Source organism: Plectropomus leopardus, chromosome 3, assembly GCF_026936395.1.
Source record: "Plectropomus leopardus strain MGB_pleo_1.0 chromosome 3, ASM2693639v1, whole genome shotgun sequence".
Classification (NCBI taxonomy): Eukaryota; Metazoa; Chordata; class Actinopteri; order Perciformes; family Serranidae; genus Plectropomus; species Plectropomus leopardus.
In genome coordinates, this window is record NC_142178.1 from 30,678,110 (window position 1) to 30,697,247 (window position 19,138).

General features: G+C 38.9%; 2 protein-coding genes across 4 annotated transcripts in view; one reads left to right on the forward strand and one right to left on the reverse strand.

Annotated features, from left to right (window-relative positions):
* LOC121941510 (uncharacterized) overlaps positions 1-9,669 on the forward strand; it is an 87,276-nt gene extending 77,607 nt beyond the window's left edge. For all 3 annotated transcript variants that reach the window (XM_088072864.1, XM_088072861.1, XM_042484313.2), the window contains exons 11-18: positions 3,122-3,245; positions 3,421-3,511; positions 5,839-5,944; positions 6,104-6,177; positions 7,172-7,270; positions 7,559-7,675; positions 7,822-7,919; positions 8,251-9,669. In XM_088072864.1, coding sequence (XP_087928990.1) covers positions 3,122-3,245; positions 3,421-3,511; positions 5,839-5,944; positions 6,104-6,177; positions 7,172-7,270; positions 7,559-7,675; positions 7,822-7,919; positions 8,251-8,464 — 923 coding nt within the window. In that variant the 3' untranslated portion in view covers positions 8,465-9,669. The remainder of the gene's footprint in view (positions 1-3,121; positions 3,246-3,420; positions 3,512-5,838; positions 5,945-6,103; positions 6,178-7,171; positions 7,271-7,558; positions 7,676-7,821; positions 7,920-8,250) is intronic.
* Positions 9,670-10,204: 535 nt separating this feature from the next.
* LOC121941608 (fibrinogen-like protein 1) lies at positions 10,205-17,434 on the reverse strand. The gene is made up of 7 exons (XM_088075292.1): positions 17,229-17,434; positions 14,849-15,017; positions 12,847-13,006; positions 12,601-12,698; positions 12,433-12,521; positions 10,597-10,784; positions 10,205-10,445 (listed from the first exon to the last, which is right to left on the reverse strand). The coding sequence occupies exons 1-7, from the start codon at positions 17,283-17,285 to the stop codon at positions 10,205-10,207; spliced, it is 1,002 nt and encodes a 333-aa protein (XP_087931418.1). The 5' UTR covers positions 17,286-17,434.
* Between the last annotated feature and the right edge of the window lie 1,704 nt (positions 17,435-19,138).

Consider the following 19,138-nt stretch of genomic DNA (forward strand, 5'->3'; position numbering starts at 1 on the left):
CTGCATTCACTCTCATGTTTTCACTTTGTCCGAATGAGCAGCTGTAAAGTTTTTATTCCCCTTCATGACCCCAAAAATGACCTCTAGATGGACATTGTTGCACTGTGGGGAAGAAGAGGGGTCTCCTCTGTAGTGATGTCATTATATTACACCGCCACCTGCCAAACACCTGCTGTCACACACACACACACAGAGTTTGTGTTGTCCGGTCTGTGATAGAGAGCAGGCTTGTGTTTAAGCTGCCCTCAGCTGTCGTTGGCTTTGTGTCTCCATCACCACGGAGACAGGCGCATTCTCCCGCACTATAGAGCTCCATTCAAAAGGGAAACAGCAACTGTCCAACTACAGCCAGTTGTTATCACACAGTTACATAAGTTAGACTATTATTATTACATGCACAGAGTGTGTGTGTGTGTGTGTGTGTGTGTGTGTGTGTGTGTGTGTGTGTGCGTGTGCGTGCGAGCGTGGGGGTGATTTTGATCACATTTATCTTTCAGTTGATGGCATCTGTACGTCCATAGGTGTTATTCAGAGCATAATTTGTTTAAAAAAAAAACTTACAACGATAACTGACCAAGAGAAATGTATCTTTTGCACAATAATTAAACATACAGTGCAATGGAACACAGAGGAAACAAATGTGCATTTTGCAAAAAAAAGTAATGCAAGCTAAAAACAGCAAAGTGGCAAAAAATGTCCCTGAAATTGCAAGAAATAAGTAAAAGGTGACAAGAAAAGGAAAATATCAAGAATACTAAATTAATAGTTGTATAATATAATAATATTCCAGAAAAAATATATGAAATATAGAATTTATTTAATTTTTAGCCCTTTTTTTCTGGAAATTTGCTTGTTTTGTTTTGTTTAATTTTTCTTTCCTTTTTAAAAAAAATTATTTTGCTTACTTTCCTGTAATTGTCTTTTAACATTTTACTAATATCTTGCAAATTTTTCAGCCATTTTTAAAAAGAAATCAAGCCAATTTATTCAGGTTTCAAAGGGTAATGATGAGTAAGTTCATCTACGGGAGAGCGAATATTTAAAATCAATATTATCTTCATTATATTTTTTTTATTTTGAATTATCACCAGCAGCCTGACTTTTGTTTTTTTCCTTTCACAAGTAAAGACGCCATGAATTTGGTGCAAAAAAATCACCAGAATCCAAGAAATAAATTGTTTGATAGTCGTAATTTACTGGGTATTGACGCCGGGACCACCACCAATATTGAAACTTTTGATGAGCCATTTTTTCTGACCCACTGATATAATCTCCTCTGACCTCATACTGATTTTTCTATTACATAGCTTAAAATGTCATATATTGTTTTAAAAAAGTGTTTTATTTGAGCTGTTACGTCCCCACCACTTGTCAGCACAAAGTGACGCCCCGTAATACGTCCTTTGGTAAATCATCAGTTCTGCCGCTGCAGTGATGGATCACTTTTCTGTCTGTCTAATCGCCAAGAAAATGAGAGGCAGAGATCTTCAGCCGCCCAGGTGCTCCACATTTTTGCAAATATTTCAGATGAGAAACAGACTTAAGTCAACATGGCGTGTGATGATGATCGGTAAAGACGGGGGGAAGCGTGCATGTGCTTGTGAGAGTTGAACTTAGTCATGAGAAGAATGAGTGCTGCTGCATACTTGTGAGCTGACTTACAGATGTTTCAGGGTTGGATGCTGTAAGAGTAATTAAACTGGAATGTGGTTGTCAGGGTATGCTGACGAACACACACACACACACACACACACACACACACGCAGAAAATCTGTTATTCATTACCTGTTGAGACAGCGACTGTTCCAGGCATGTCCCACCTCAGTCTGGACTGACATAATGCGATGTGATGGTTTTATGGGTGTTTCTTTAGGAGATCACACCTGACTAACGGTAAAAAGGTAAATGGTCAAAATAGTAGGTCTGTGAGCGCTAACTGACTCCACATCTGTCCTCGAAACGATTCCTAACTGAGATCTTCTGTTGTGTAATAAACAGCTGATTCCTAAATAGTTCATTCTTCTCTCCCCTTTTTCGTTCTTTTTGGACTAGTTAGGGAACAAAAGTGGATTTTCTCATGTTACTGACACATTCAGTCAAGCTATCATTTTTTTATACATCACCTTTCAAACAAATCAGTGCTGCACTTCCACGTACTTTACAAGCAACTGACAAAAAAGATTTTAAAAGCAAAGAAATGTTAATAAGATAAAATAGAATAAAATAATTAGTCAATAATCAACAATAACATTTTGATTTTAAAAAAAAAACCATAATGATGATAATAATGATAATGATAGTAAGTATAAATTAGATGCACACTAGAAAGTAAACTGTGAAACGGTGAACTGTCACACAACACAAAAGAAATGCTTATTCGCGATGCATCAGAACACATTTGTGTTACGCTACAAAGATGTGGGGTCAAATTCATCCCAGACTGCTTCAGCAAGTGCTTGCGTCGTAGCGGTTTTTAATACTTGTATTTATCACTGTCCGCTTGTGATTGGATCATCTCAGATGCATATTAATACCAATTTTTGTGCTGCTTTATGGGACAGCTAAAAGAGAAAAACCAGAGGATCCGTGGGGCCTTTTTGGTTCATAATCTAAAAGCATTTCTGAGAGGTAGTCTGCTGTGAGGCTATTATGTTCCTCATAATAAATGATTAAACAGGTAGTCAGTGTGAAGACTTTAAATAGGCATAATGTGCTCTTTTTGGTCTCAGTCACTCAGCCTTTTAACTCTTTTAAAATGGAGAGGATAATTCATTAAAGTCAGATTATTTACTTTCAGAAAATGGCACTCGATCCAAGAGATTCAGATTAGTGGTCCTCACTTGTGTGCACAGCGTCTACTTTTTTCGGTTTTGTATTGTTTTTTTCTATCATTGTCTGGTCATTTTTAGACTTTTGTCATTTTGATCTTGTGAAGTGTTTCACCAAACATTTATTTCTAAGTTAGCTCTTTGACCACTGCACATTCTTAGATAAAGAATCGTTTACAAATTTCAAATGATACACTGATCCCCAACAAACGGGTACTTTCAACGGTTCCTGAAGTATTCTCAGTCAGAAGTAGAAACTAACATTTCCTCCTGCTCTTCTTGTCTCCTTGCAGTTGCATCATCACAGTCCTGCGAGCGTCTGCAGAAGGGGAAGGAGGAGGTGCGCGTCAGCTTGGAGGAGGCCCTGAACAAACTGGAGGAGCAGCACAAGGAGGAGCTGGTGCAGCTGGAGGAAAGGTGAGGCGTTCACCTCTGCTCATGTGCTCACAGCTGGACGCTCAAACTTGGCATACATGGGGTTTTTCCTCTGTGTTACTAAGCCGTTGCTTATACGTTAAAGTCCGCACTGATTCTGCTGTTCTCTCTGGGTCTAAATGTTGTTTTTAATTGTATGTTGTTCTGTGTGTGTCAGATTGAGGAGTTTTTACCAAACAGAGTGGGACAAAGTGCACCAGACATACCAGGAGGAGGCTGACAGATACCGCCTGCTGATGGAACAGCAGGTCAGAGCACACACACACACACACACACACACACACACACACACACACACACACACAGATTCTTCAATCAAATGTTTTACAGTCGCTCTGTTATGCAAGTTACAAGTAGTTGCCTGTTAGTCTCGTAAAATGTTCCTCAGCCTTCGTCTCACCCATAAAATCAAGTTTTATTATGAAATAATAACAGAGTTGAACACGACGGATGACAAAAGACAGAACTCCCTCACTCAAAGCAGCAGGACATGTCTTTGCTTTTAATGGACAGATTGACTGCTGAGCTGCCAACGTGTCTGCAGGAGAACAACAGATAGTTTGATGTGTGGTCAGTGTGTGTTTGTCCGATCATCTCTGAATCGTGAACATTATTATTAGGGAAGCACCTTAAAGATGCTGCCGGTGTTAGCTTTTATAAATAATGACTTTTTGTTATATTTGCTGGAACTTCCCCCACATCAATACATGAGACAGATAGACTGTGAAAAAAAAAACATCCTTCTCCTCCTCCCACTGCTTTTAATGGCGTTCACAAGATTTCACCAATCAGAGCCGAGAAGTCTCTAACGCAGCTGTCAATCACAGCTTATTAACTGCGGTCTACCTAACTGTCACCAGATGCCGCTATGACGTCAGAAAGACGCTGGACTGTAACGTCAGACGGATGTTTATTTGGGGAATAAAAACTGGGCTGAGAATATTTTTTTTATTTGAATTTCACGTTGTGAAGCAGTTAACATAATGACGTTTTGCAGATGTTGGATTTTGTTCTCCATACTTTACGAGTAAATGTTGTTACTCTCTGTAAATAGACTGCTCATGTATAGCACTTTTCCAGTCTCCTGACCTCTCAAAGCTCTTTTACACTACATTCACGCATTCACACACACATTCACACACTGGCGGCTGAGGCTTACGTACATTTTGCCACCTGCTACTCAGTAACCAATCAGACGCACTCGCACTCTGTTGGCGCAGCATCGGGAGCGTTTTGGGGTTCACAATCTCATCCAAAAATAGTTTGACTTCTGAGCCGATAATAAAACTGCTGACCTTCCAATCAGAAGCTCTCCCTCTGAGCCACAGCCGTCAAGACGACATTCAATTTTGGTTACTTAACAGCATCACTTAAAACCAACAAAATATCAATGCAGTCAGTATTCTACGTCAAGCTGACGTTGGCGTTAGGCATTATCCTGACATTGAGTTTTGGTTACCTGACAACACAACGTGAAGTCAGCCAAGCATCATTGTCTGGCAATGTTGTTGGCTGGTTAGAAAGCTGTTAAACTATGTAGCGCTAATCAACTATCAATCACAGACTCCTCGGCTCTGATTTGTTGTTTTTGTTGCTGGGTGTGATGAGGCCGTTAGAAGAAACTAAGAGGAGAAAAAACATAATTTTTAATTTTTTTAATTTAATTTTTATTTAAGTTACCAACTGTAGCTTTAAACACTGGCGTCACCTTTAGGGACGTCATCCCGCCCTCCTCATACTGAACTCTGATTGGTTCACAAAGAGCTTGGCGTGTGCTGTGCTGAGGTTCAGCACATGCATCATGCAGCTGCTCATAAAAACATCTCTGCCAGACATTTATGACTCGTCGCCATGGTTACATCTCTGATACAGCTGATTGTAGCTAACTGTTAAATGTGCTGCAGCTTTGACGTGAACGTGAGGCTCGAGTTACTTATGGTCAGCAGTTACATGTGTACACGACTTGATCGGATATTTGAATTTGTCAAAGATTAAAATACACAAACAAGACAGGTAGTTTATTTCCGTTGCGGTTCTGTATTGTAGCGCATGATAGCAAATTAAATATGACGGTGTCGAGAAAGAATGACATTAAACACAAACAATAAAACATCATGTGTTCATTGTATAAAATAACAAATTATTTAAAAACCATACCTTGAAATAAGATATTTTAAAATTCCTTTTGAATAATGTGAAAAAAAATATAACTTTAATTTATGAGTAATTAACTTAAAACGCGTGTTTAGATTTTCTTACAGATAATGTGGAAAACTTAGTTGGGACAAATTACCTTATATGAGCTATCAACTTAAAAACTAATTCTTTAAACTTATATTTACCATATTTATGAAGACATTTTTAGTTTATTCCTCATGAAAATAAAGTTTTTCACAATATTTAAAATTAATTTTTAACTTTTATGTACTTTTATCATAATTATAAACACGTTGGACCAATTTAACTAATGGAAAGGAAATTGGTCTATCAAGTTTTTCCACATTATTTAAGGGGATTTTAAAGCTTTAGTTTAAGTCATGTGCACGCCGCCCTGATGTGCGTCTGCGTCCTTCAGGTGGAGGAGCTGAGGAATCAACAGGAAGCAGAGAGGAAGAACCAGGAAGTGAGTCACAGCCAGAAGATCGAGTCTCTCATCGTGCAGTACGAGGCCGCTACAGAAGGTGTGTGCGCGACAAAAACATACAACAACTTTCACAACTCAACATTTTAAACAGTCTGTTACCGTCACTGTCAGTCACAAAACTGAGGACTTGACACGCTGAACTGCATGAAGTCACTTGATGCTGATGTGTGTTTGTGTAAATGTTTTTGCGTTTCAGAGCTGAAGAGGATCCAGCAGCTGGACCTGGAGAACCTGAAGAAAACACTGACGGAGACAGAAACGTCTCTCTCTGTAAGAGATACTCTTTTATTAACACGTTTTTACGTTTCAAACAAGGCGTACAACATCAACAGCTTCATGAAACAAACTCCACTGAACTTAAAAACATGAAAAGACAAAAAGGAACCAAGGCACACAAAAAAGTGCCATTACTGCGTTTAACTTCCTGAAGAAAGTTGGACGCCAAAACGCATCAAGTTATAGTTTTTCATCGATCATGTTCTTCTTTTAGAACTTGCTAATGCAATAAAGGCATTTTAACTTTTTTCCTAAAGACGAGTGCCTTGGTTCCTTCCTGTTTTTCCTAAAATTTTTCATGCCCTTCACGAAAGAGCACCGACTTTGTTTTTTGCTATTTTCAAGAAGCTCTCCTGTTTTTTTCAGGCTTTTCAGAACTTTAAAACATGTATGAGTTGTTGTTCTAAAACATTTTTTCATCAGCCTTCCTGGAACCAGAAACATACTGCACTTAACTAAATAATTCATCCAATAAACAATATAAATTGTATATAGTACTCGACTTCAGAGGCTCACTATGGTCCCGAAAAGCGAGCCCTATTTTCACTTCGTTTTGTAAAAATTGTTTTTCATTCATGGTTTTACTCATTTTCAGTGTGAGTTGCCTGCTACCCAAAATATTTTTTTCTGCACTTTATAATATAAATGAATAAAAACTGTACAAATAGACAAATAGCATAATGATATCTATGAATACTCAGATACAAAGAGGACAGATTTCTGCACGGAGATTAGTTTTAAAAGGAAAAATTTGTCACATCTTGCAGCATGTCTGGAGTCTTTCCTGCTACCAAAAAAAAAAAAAATTCTCATTTTTCAACTCGTCAGTCAAGTGTTTTTATTTGTTTGCTCTGGTAAATCCTCCTCAGGTCCACAGTGACGAAGCAGCAGTCTGATGGGTTTACCTGTGTCTAATGTTGGACGAACCAAAGCTGTGTGTTCACTCAATAACTCCTCTGTCTCTGTCCTCCTCTGTCCCTCTTTTCAGGAGAAAATATCTGAGCTGTCAGCAGAGAAGGAGGCTCTGAATGAGAAGCTAAAGGCGGAGGAGGAGAGGAGGAAGCAGATACTCACTGACAAGAATCTGGTAACGACTGTTACATCTGTAATGGGAGCTTTCTGCTCTGTGACTTGCCTCAGATGGAAAACAAAGATTTTGGAGAGAGTGGAGATGGATAGAGACGGGGTTTATCTGCTGAACACAGCCTCCCCCTGCTGGTCTGGAAGAGGCACACGCTTTAACTTAAATCTGAGCCCCGTCAGCTGACATCTGTGTCTTTGTCTTTGCCGTGTCGGGGAGCTGCTCTCCCCACAGAGGGCATTGTAGTTTCATGTCGGCTGCTCTCACTTTTGTGTGTGTGTTTTGTTTTTGCAGAAGGATTCTCACACAGTGTACCTGGAGCAGGAGCTGGAGAGCCTTAAGGTGGTGCTGGAGATCAAGAACAACCAGCTGCACCAGAAGGAGAAGAAGCTCATGGAGATGGACAAACTGGTGGGTATAAGTCTAATTATATCACCTGTTATCATCTTAGAGAGGTGGTGGAAAAAAATCAATTACTGTCCACTTTTCGTGCATTGTTTTTTTGAATAAATGATGTATATTGGAGCTTACGTCAAACCGATCTTTGTGTGTCACAGTTGGAGACGAACGTGAAGCTGGAGGAGTGTCTGAAGAAGGTCCAACAGGAGAACGAGGACTACAAGGCGAGGATGGATAAACACGCCGCTATCTCCAAGTATGTGCTCCAGGTTCTGTGTGTGTGTGTGTGTGTGTGTGTGTGTGTGTGTGTGTGTGTGAGTGTGAGTGTGAGATGGTGACTCATCGCTCTGCGGAGGTGTCAGTTTTGCCACCTGCTCCTCCAGCAGGATTTTTTCAGTTTTTCTGCCTCTTATTTTTCCTCCACTTCTCTCTCAGTTCTCTGTTGACTCGATCCATCTCTGCCTCATAACTCAGTCAGACACTTCATGACTCCACATAACAAATAAAAGTCTAAGGGCCAAAACAATGTAGTAAAAGACATACGAAGATGTTTTGTAATAAACTCAGCTCTCTGTCTCCCCCTGCAGGCAGCTGTCCAGCGAACAGGCCAAACTCCAGCAGACGCTACAGAAAGAGTCAAAGGTCAACAAGCGTCTGTCCATGGAGAACGAGGAGCTGCTGTGGAAGCTGCACAACGGTGACCTGCTGGCGAGTCCCCGCCGCCTCTCGCCCACCTCGCCCTTCAACTCACCACGGAACTCTGCCTCCTTCCCCACAGCGGCACCCCTATCGCCCAGATAACCCCGACAGCAAACCACAGCCCCTCCCCCTCCTCCTGCTTCTCCTCATGACCTTTACAAGCCTTGCAGATGTTCCAGCTACAGACTTCAGTCAGTGTTGGTGGATATTAACGATGAACTTGTACATTTGGAATAAACTGCATTGAAGACGCTTATTTTGAAAGCAAAAAGACGTTGCAGTGGCACCGATGCACTTAACTTAAGAGAGCGGGACTGGCCTTTCTCTCAACCAAACGCCTGGTTCTCCAACAAACCTTTCTTCTTTTTCTGAAGGAAACATAAATAAGAGGCACACCTCAGGGTCTGTACATGGCGCCTCTCTCGTTATGACTATCTACCTGTTTTTTCTGATATGTTGTACAGTTTAAGTTCAGCTCGTCCTGTTTTTTTTTTTTAACCGCTTTTTCTAAAGAGGTGGATGAGAAAAACCTTGGATTCGTATAACGGTTTGTGAGAACAGTCTCAAGTTGTTTGGGTTTGGTGAATCTTAAAGTGACGGGGACGGCACGGATTCTTCTGCCTTTACCCGTCTTTTAATGAGGATATTTTTTCCCCCAAAGAGCGAAACTCAATCACGCGTCTGCTTTGGACCTCTGGAAGAAGTGGATGAACTCGATGTCCTTCTGTGGGCAGCAAATATTCAGTTTGTTCGTCTGAGGAACTGAGCTGAAAAACTGACATGAACCTTTGATCCGATGGATATCTGTTCTTCCTTGTAAGCTCCTCACAACCTCTACCTTAATCTACCATGTGGAATGTAATCACCCTTGGATGTTAAATCTGAGCAGGCCAGTTCGGAGAGAAGAAACACATCATCTCAGAGCCAAATGTGCAGAAGTGTGTCGGCAAGGACAGTGTTCAACCCCGTTTACTTTTTCCCTTAAATATCTCATTAACAAAGGCGTACGACTCCCCGATGTCCTCTGAAGTCACCTTGTGCCCAAAAAGGATCAAAGCTGAACTGATCAGTTAATACGTCTTTGCTTTGGGTCACATTTAAAACCGCCAGTGATCATTTCCACAGGGAAAACCCCCAGACTCTCCTTACCTGACCGATAACTGGCCTGTTTTATTGAATCCAAAAAAAAAAGTATCACTTTGTTTGTCTGGTGTCCTGAAAAACCTCAGATGTACCCAGATTGCCTCAGTTCACCATGTTGTGTTTTTTTTTTCGACACAATAAATACAGTATGACATTAGATTAAAGCAACATTGTTTTATTTTGATTGTTGTACTAAATGCAGTGGTTTACTTTTTTAAACGAGTCAAACAGTAAAGACTTGAGTGAGATGGCACTAATGTTACCCAGTGTGCACCCTGTTATGGATGTGAACCAAAGGGAAACGCCAATATTTTTCAACCTGGACTCTATTTTGCCATATTTTTGTGTCTAAGTGACTGATGAAGACAACAATTTTTGAAACTGGTCCAGTATTGACAGAGAATAGTGCAGCATCAATTTACATCCATTAAAGGGGGTTGTTTTCCCAGACAGGCTCAGATTGTTAGCATAAATGTCTGACTGAGAAATGAAATGTTTTTAATTACTTTTTGTTGGCATGTTTGTTACTGTGTACAGTTCTCGCTTTGAGAGGTCTCGTTCTCAAATCTCATGAGTGACGACCCGATTACTCACTAAGATGCAAAAATATGAGAAAATAGAGTCCAAGTTAAAGAGTAGTAAAATTATCCTTCAAGTCAAACATGTAAAAAAGAAGACATGTTGCTTTCACACTTGCTTTTAGACTTTTCCAGCATGAGGAACATCAATGGCGTCATCTGCCGCTTTGCCAGAGTCCAGTTGTTCCAGAAATGGCGCCAGGACCGGCGGCGTATTCTCGAGGTCAGAGGCTCGTATCATCATGACCACAGATTTGATGGAGTACCACCAACCGTGCCATGTGTACCACACCACCCCGTCATCGGTCATGGCTTGGTACGGTCCTTTGTAGTAGTGGCCGTTCAAGTTGCCTGAATCACACCTGTGATGAGGAAAAAAAAGGAAAAAGTAGTAAATAATGTATGCATATTGTCTTTTCGACCTTCGCTCTGTTGTGTTTCCTCTAATAATTCTCGTGTTTTTCTTCACAGAATATATGAAGCGAGACTGAAACTGAAGAGTCTGTGTGTTACCTGCTGAACCACCAGCCGGCCTTGCTGTGTCTGATACACCTGGCGTCGTTTTCGGCGTCGCCGTCATTGAGCTGGTCGAAGGTGCTGAACTTGACCCCTCTTGGCCCCATGCCTGGACCGATCCATTTCTTCCCCAGGGCGTCCCCGGCGTTCCCACTGTACTCTCCCAGATGTAACTGGTACTGGTCCTTTGATTGAACAAGGAGTGAAAACAAAGTGTGTTGAAGGAGTTATTGCTGTTGCAAGAGCACTTTTGTATGGAGCCCGTAAAGTCCTGACGTGCGCATACAGGTTTGATTTGTGTGCACGAGATAATAACTTGTTCCCGAAAGATACCAACTTTTGTGTATGAATAAAAAATGTCACCATGTGGGACTTTAAAGGCTAAAATAGAGAACACAGGATAAAAAAATAAGAACTGCAAAAGTGTGGCATATTTTATATTCAAATCTATGATACTGTAGACTGATGTAGCTTTTTTTTCTTAAAATAGAGCACTGTGATTATAGAGGACGTCAAAATAGAGAAAGAAGAGAAAGGGGGGCAACAGGGCTAAGCAGAGGGAAAAGCGGGATCGATGAAAAGCTTTGAGAGGAAAATCCAGAAGCAGATTAAAGTAGACGTCTGAAAGGAAGAGAAAGAAGAAAGGAATAAAGCAAATATCATATTTGTGTATAATTTTACCCTCTGAACGATCAATAATGCCAAAAAGTGCTTAACGTATGATAATTTGACCATTGATGTTTACAATATGAAGTTGATTTTAGTCTGCACTGTCTTATTTTAATCTATTTTCTAACATTCAGGATAGCGAAAAATGGGTCCTAAGTGTGTGACCTCTTTGAGCCAGTCGCGCTCGGTGCAGGCTATGATGAACGTGACGCTCGAGCGCTGCTGTCCTTGAACCTTGAACCTTTTCACTAAGTTGTTAAGTTGAGTTGTTTTCAATGCGCCAGCAACCCAGTTATTAATTTACTTCTCTTAGCTAATGGCCTTAACTGTTCATGCAGAATATGAACAAGCTTCCACTCAGACATTTGGACTTATACATTTTTCACATAATAGCTATGTCAGTTTGCTTTTTGAGTCTTTGTGTAGATCTGTAGGTGTGTCAAAAAGTTGTTAAAATACATGTTTTATAAGATTACATATTTACGCCTGTTTGTTCTTGTGATTGTGACTTTTCCTCAAAATTCACTAATTTTAAGCCTCCGGTTCCACAGTTAAACTTTTCGTAACTGGCGATGCTGAGTGAAAGGAGAATGAAGATGGAGAACAGCTGGCGGGCCTGCAGCCAGACGTCCTTGCTGTTGTTTCCGTAGCAAAAGGTTGTAAAACACAAAGAACATACATAGTCTAAATAAGATCGCTACTGTTATGGGAAATGAGGAGAGGGCGAGGTTACACTGTCTGTCAGTGATCAGGTTTGGGCAACAAAAGCACTTTGGTTACTGTTAGGTAAAGGTTGAGAATTTGGTTAAATGTTGATGAAAAGGAAAAAACAAAAAAAAGTAAACCTGTAGTCACTATGAGTGGATAGTGTACTGCAAGTTTGTCAATTTGTTGAAAAACAAATGTTATAAAATCTTTGCTGATATGTTCAGTATCAACGTTTCTGTGACTTTTCAGGTGCGTAAACAAACATTTTCTTACAGTGTTAATAGAAATATAATTAGCTCAGCATTAAGTTTCATAAAAAGTGAGATAACAAATACAAACTTGGCTCAAATTTGTAAATGCTGTTGAAGGAATCAGCTTTTTGTTACATTTAAGACAACCATTCCTCATGAGACAAAGTGACTTTTTTATTTTATTTTTGCAGTGTTTCTGTTTCACCTTTTCATCGTCCACTTTGAAGTTCTTGTACTCTGCGTAGCGCTGTTTCCCCTCAAAGTCCTCCATGTCGATCCGCAGGTCGTAGTTTCCTAAAAGACACTGAGTTACACCAACAAAAGCCCAATACTGCTGAATAAATCATGCAAACACACATGCAGATACACACACCTTGTGAGGTCAGATAGTGAAGAGGGTCATTGCCGAGCCAGAATTCTCCATCAGGGGAGAAGAGGTCTCCAAAGCCGTGCTTGTACTCCACCCATGCTCTGCACACACACACACACACACACACACACACACACACACACACACACACACACACACACACACACACACAGTGCACACACTCACTATTTTTTGACACATGCAGAGTTTAAATTCCCATTTTTCTGTGCGTAAAGACGACACACACACCTGTCAAAGCTCTCTTTGCCGTCTCTCCTCCTCTGGAAGACGGTCCATCCTCCTCCGTTGTTCATGTCACAGTAGACGCTCAGTGCGGTGGGAGAGCCGTCTGGACGTATCACATACAGCCCGTTGGCCACGTTACCGTCCGCAAACACCTCGGAGCAGTCTGAACACACACAGACGTACAAAATAAAATATTTAAACCATGTGCAGAAATAATTAGTTTGGACGCAAAAGGAACAAACAGAAACTTCTTTGGCGGCCGGAAGTTTTGTTTCTTTCTGTGAAGCAGCTGCAGGGTCCCGACAGGTGGAAGTGTTGACTTAACTAGCAAATGTTCACTGCTGCTTGGCTGTCGAAGTTTTTTAAAAGAACTTATTTTGTGACACTTGGGAGCAGAAGACTGAGACCTGACATGATTTTCTTGCAAAGTTGTTTTAGCATAGCTTTAGCCTATTGACACATCCAGCAGACACAAAGCAAGATTAGCGTCATTTGTCGTGTTTCAAGTCATCAGGTGAATTTGACTTTAATATACGGTATAGTAGAGTATTTTCATTGCTTTCCCTTGCTGTCAAACAGTTTGTTTCGCCTGGAAAGCCGTTAACGTCCTCAGTTCAACATCTATGCTCTGGTCAAAATCACCAGACTCCATTGACAAAAACGTCCTTTTAGCTCGTCGAACAGGAGAGCTGCTGGTCTACCGCTGCTGCGATCAGGTATTTAGTTTGTGTTATTGTGTGACTTTGGTGAATCCCAACTACGTCTTTTAAACACCAAAGTGACACAATAACGCAAACAAACTGAGGCAGCGGTAGACCAGCAGCTCCTGAGTTCAGTGATGATAAATCACTGTTTTTCTCAGTGGAGTCTGGCTTTGAAGAAAGCCAAATAATGGCATAATTTTAATTGGAAGTAACTGCCTGACAGCAAATTTAAAGCACAGAAAAGAGTCTCAATATGGTGTACACTTAAAATGTTTAGATTTTTTTAGGTGGTTAAAATAAAATGAATATAAAATTTGTAGCACATCCCCCGTCCACAGCAGCACATTGTCACACGTCAGACTCCTGTCTACTTCTCCAAACTGGGAATGTACCGACTGACATGTAGTGTTTGTAATGAACTGTCTATGATAAAGTACGCCATATAACCCCACTTCAAAAATTGAAACTATCCCTTTAAGCTCTGTTTGGGTCTCCACCAACTCCAGAGAAAAACTCTTTAGGCAGTAATTGCTCCGCTGTGTTCACCAGATAGTACCAGACTTTGTCTGTGGTTTGGTACTGGGCAGGGAGCGTACAGTGACTTGAACCAGGGTCCAAAATTAACACCCGCTAAGTGACTAATGCAGGTAAATTCTCCGTTTGGTGTGTAAATCTAGGAAGGTCATGGTGGAGATGAGTTGATAAATGCATTAAAATAATTTTGTATTAGATAATGCTCTAACCTCTTAACGTTTGTATTCAACACACAACATTATCTTAATGAAATGTACTGAAACAACAAATGTATACGTGAAACAAAAAAGGCCGTTCATTATTTTGGCCGGTAAAAAAAAAAAAATTAAAAAATGCTTGGCTGCTGAATTTTTATGATCTACCAGCCAGTTTGGCCAGTGAGACAAGAAAGTTAATTTCGGACACTGTTTTGAACACCTGCTGCAGAGTTTGAAGGCCGGGAAACCAAAACAACGAGCTGAAAGAGGCTAAAATGCAGCTCTGTACTGTAGAACTGAGGGAAAACTGCAGATGGTGATTATTCTCTGTTGGTTTGTCACTTTAAGCAACTCCTTTACATCAAAGCTGGTCATTTAATTCACCGTTAAAGCTAATGAGCACAGCCTTTACATTGTGCTTCAGACTCTATCAGGACATTCGCTGCAGGTGGGAACGTAGCTTACATGTAACGTTTTAGCTAGACAGGTGAGACAGACAGCAGGTAGATTAACACAATGTATGAAGTGAACGCAGATGTGTGCATCTCTTATTGAAATCTCTCTCTCTACCTCTGTAGAGGTTTTCAGAGCCCAGGTGTGAGTTGGGGATGTGCTGCAGCTGCTGAGCCTGGCTGTTGTGAAGCTGCTGGATGTAGCGATGCTGGTCGTCGATCACGTTCTTCAGACCCTGGATCTGCGCCTCCAGACGGACCACCTTCTCCTCACACGGCACAGGGACCTGGACACCGACAAAAAAGACAAGATTAGTAACTGATACGCTGTTTTATTAATCTGAGACTATTGTTTTATTTCATTGTATTTATTGTTTCTGCTGGTTTTAGATTTTAACGCCCTATTTTATTGTTGTTTACCTGGACCTCAGTGCTTAGTTTTATTGGCTTTCATGAACGTCATGTTTTGGAATGACAATAAAGCTTCAATCTTGAATCGAGGGTTAAGTTATGAATACTTCAGCCACAAAATACCCATTTGCATATCAATTAGTAAAGAAAACTTTGTTTTTTACTTAACGGTGCATACCCACTATACGCAACTGCACGCTACCAGAAATCCACACCCATTTGTTTTGCATTGGAAGCAACAAATTCCCTGTACAAAGCATGCTGGGATACCTGCGATGCAGACCAAGCTGGCGACGTGACGAGAGGGAGTGTCAGTTTAAAAAATTTTAAACGTAGCTCACATCAACGCAGCCACTCAAGCTGCAGCTCCAGTGACTTTCTGACTTTCTGCGTATAAATCCACAAAAGACTAAAGTGACACTTATTTAAGTGAGTTTCTGAATGAATCTTTTCCTGTTTACTTCAGTTCATGGAGAACGTTTGCCTTTTTTGGATTCTCTAATAACCGCAGATGCATGAAGAAAAACAGTTTGCTTCACAAATTCAAGTTAACGCCTATTAAGTAATTGATATACATACGGTGATTTTGCAGGTGAAGTATTTGTTTTAAGGATAGTAGGATGAAACCAGCCAAAACCAGTCCACAACTTTTAAGTGCTTTTTTGGATGAAACTACAACAATTATGCAAATAATAAACGCTTCGTCTGACATACTGTGGCTTTGTTTTTTGTTGTTATGTAAGAAGGAGATTTTTAAAAAATAAAAAAAAAGTCTATCATTGGGGTGCCCAGTAGCTCCCCATTTAACACTTAAACTGTCCTATTTATAATAAGACAAAAAAATCTATCATCCTTGCCGTTTTCGGGTTTAGAAAAAAAAAAAGCATGGAAGTAAGGCATAGGAAACTATGACTTGTTTTTGTTCATAGTTTCCTTGGATGTGGCTAAATAGTGACAAGTTACTCGCGAACATGTTCCTTATTTTGAAATACAGTGAATTTCTGGCACAGGGCTTTTATTTTGAAATGCAGTTTCTTTATTTATTTGTGTACTAAGCCAACATGTTGTTTACATTTTGCAGTGGTAGAATTTAACAAAGTACATTTACTAAAGTACTGTAATTAAGTATGGATTTCAGGAACTTGTACTTTACTTGAGTATTTTATTTTCATGCTACTTTAAACTTTTACCCCGCTCCATTTTGTGGAAATATTGTACTTTTTTTAACTTCACTAAATTTATCTGACAGGTTTAATTACTTTAGAACTTAACATTTTTGCACAAAGACATAAGTAGAGTTTATAAAATATGTTTTGTAATAAGCTAGCAGGCAGTTTATACAAGTACAGCTGCAGCGATTAGTTTATTCATCAATCAGCAGAATCACAGAAAATTAATTGGGAATTATTTGAATAAGTCTTTTTCTTTTCTTTTTTTTTTAATTTTGAGCTTTGGCATGTGTTTTATTTTGTTTGTAAATTTTAGTTCTTTAGATGTTTATTCATCTTCCTTTTTGGGCTTTTTTTTGTTTTTTAAGATTGCAAAGTTTTAGGTGTTTTTTATTTTTAAAAAATCAAATTCTGATTTTTAATTTCTCTTAATGTATATACTATCTTTAATATATATATATATATATACATATATATAATTACAGATATTTCTGCATTGAATACTTTTTTCCCTGATAATACTTTCTTACTTTTGCGTAAGTACCATTAACAATGCAGGACTTTTACTTTCACAGGGTGGTATAAGTACTTTTACTTAAGTAAAGAATCTGAATATTTCTTCCACCATTGACATTTTGGGAGATAAAATTGAATATGTGGGAACTGGTCGGGACCTTGAACTCCTGACTGAGGAAAAATCTTTGGATAAGATAAGATAATCCTTTATTAGTCCCACAGAGGGGACATTTGCAACCGCTGCTCTAGATATTAAGATATTAAGGACTGGTTATTATCCTGTTATAAACTGTTTCAGGAGAGAGATTGTTGCTCACGTAAAGCATATCAGCGTGGAATATTGAATAATTAGAATAATATAGTATTTAAAATTGTACGATACACTGAGAGAAAGTTTCTTACCGCCACAGAGGCAGCCATGTGAAGAAGAAAGAGCACTGATGTCCTCAGCATTCCCATTATCAGTGATCTGAATGAAGACTGAATCAAACTGCTGAGCGCTGTCTCGTCTCACTTTGTCTTTACAGCCTCAGAGACGTCCTCTGTCCTCTCCTCTGTCCTGTTTGGCTGTTTGATGCTGTTCACTTATCTCTTCTCTCACCCTGACTCTGGAGACAATCAGACCGCACGTGGACTAACATTTTGTGGGAAACCACCTAGCGGTTGTCTCTTTATGCCGGCCTCACACTGAACCTACAGACTGTCGCAGAGTCCACGGTCATTTCACCGAGCTACAGTTTCACTTATTTAATGTAAGGATCGTGACAGAATGTTAAAGACGTGTTTTAAGTTAAAATTTCACTTTTCTGACGTCTGTTATCCCCAAAAACATCAGTGATTCAGTAATTAGCTGCTCTTACAGTATATTTTGGTGAACGTTTTTGACGTATCAGGGTGTCTACAAGTACACTCTTAAATTTCATGATTTTAAAGACATTTTCAATAAGATTTTTAGCAGAGTTTTGGCAGTGGTGGATAAAGTACCTGAAAGTTATACTTGAGTAAAAGTACATGTATCTTCCCAGAACACGACTTTGGTTGAAGTTAAAGTTACATGAGTAAAAGTCTTATTAAGTCTAATATTTACTGTACTCAAGTATCAAAAGTAATTTATGATATTAATTGTGCTTAAATATTGAAAGTTAACGAACAAGTAAAAGTGTCAGAAATAGTCCATCAGGTAAGTAAGTAGTGGTGAGTTAAGTTAGTCTACATTTGGCCGACAGGTAACTGCAAGTATAGAATAAAAGGACAGTTTTGGGTTCATTGGTAGATTTAAAGATTTTATAAAATCAGAAATGTGAATTTTCACACCAAAGAGTTTGACTCATAAAAGACGGATTAATTAAATAAGATAAATTGTAATAACTATGACATCCAAAATTTTAAATATAAGACTATTTAATTACTTTTAAGACCTAATATTTATACAGTTGAATTTAAGACTTTTCAAGGACCTGCACTCACCCAGTGAATTAACCGGGGTACTGAAAAGGGATTTATTTATCAGTGTTTGAATCAATCAACAAATCATAGCAAATGTAAAAAAAGCTAAAATAAAGGAAAAAAATAAATACATAAAAAATTAAATACATACATAAATTATTCATTTGATAAAAATAAATGTGCAGCTAAACTTGGATTTAATTTTTGTATGTTTATATTTCTTCATTTCTGTCAGTATGTTAATGACTTATGTGGTACTAACTAACTTCAAGGCAAAAAAATGGAGCTAAATCTATTCTGTGACCAGTTCTGCTTTACAGTGAGATTAGTGCCACATACCTCACCAACAAACAGACACACAAATACTGAAATGCATGTTGTCTTTAAAAATGTAGCAACACAGGAATTTATAAATGTAGACTTGTGGAAATAAAGAAATTTAATTATTTATTCCAAATTACAATAAACTAAACATATCTATTTCCTGATTAATTACCAACATTTATTTAGGAGTGCTACATTTGACTCTTCTGGCAAGATATATTTAAGAAAATCCAAATATAAAAGCTTCAATAAATAGCAGAGTAAATGATTACTTATGTACAAAATACTAATTAAATGAACCAATTATGAATTAATAAAAAAATCAAACTAAATGTTTTTGTATTTCAACGTTGTATATTTTATGGCAACATTTATTCATTTATAATTTCAGAAAATTAAGTAATATAATCAAGTATTTCCTACAGCATGTTTTTTTTTTTTGTTTTTCATACAGTTTGACTTCTCCTGTGTCTAATATCAAAGTCACGCTCAGTAAATCACAGCAGACAGGAGCGCAAACACACACAGTTCACACACACACA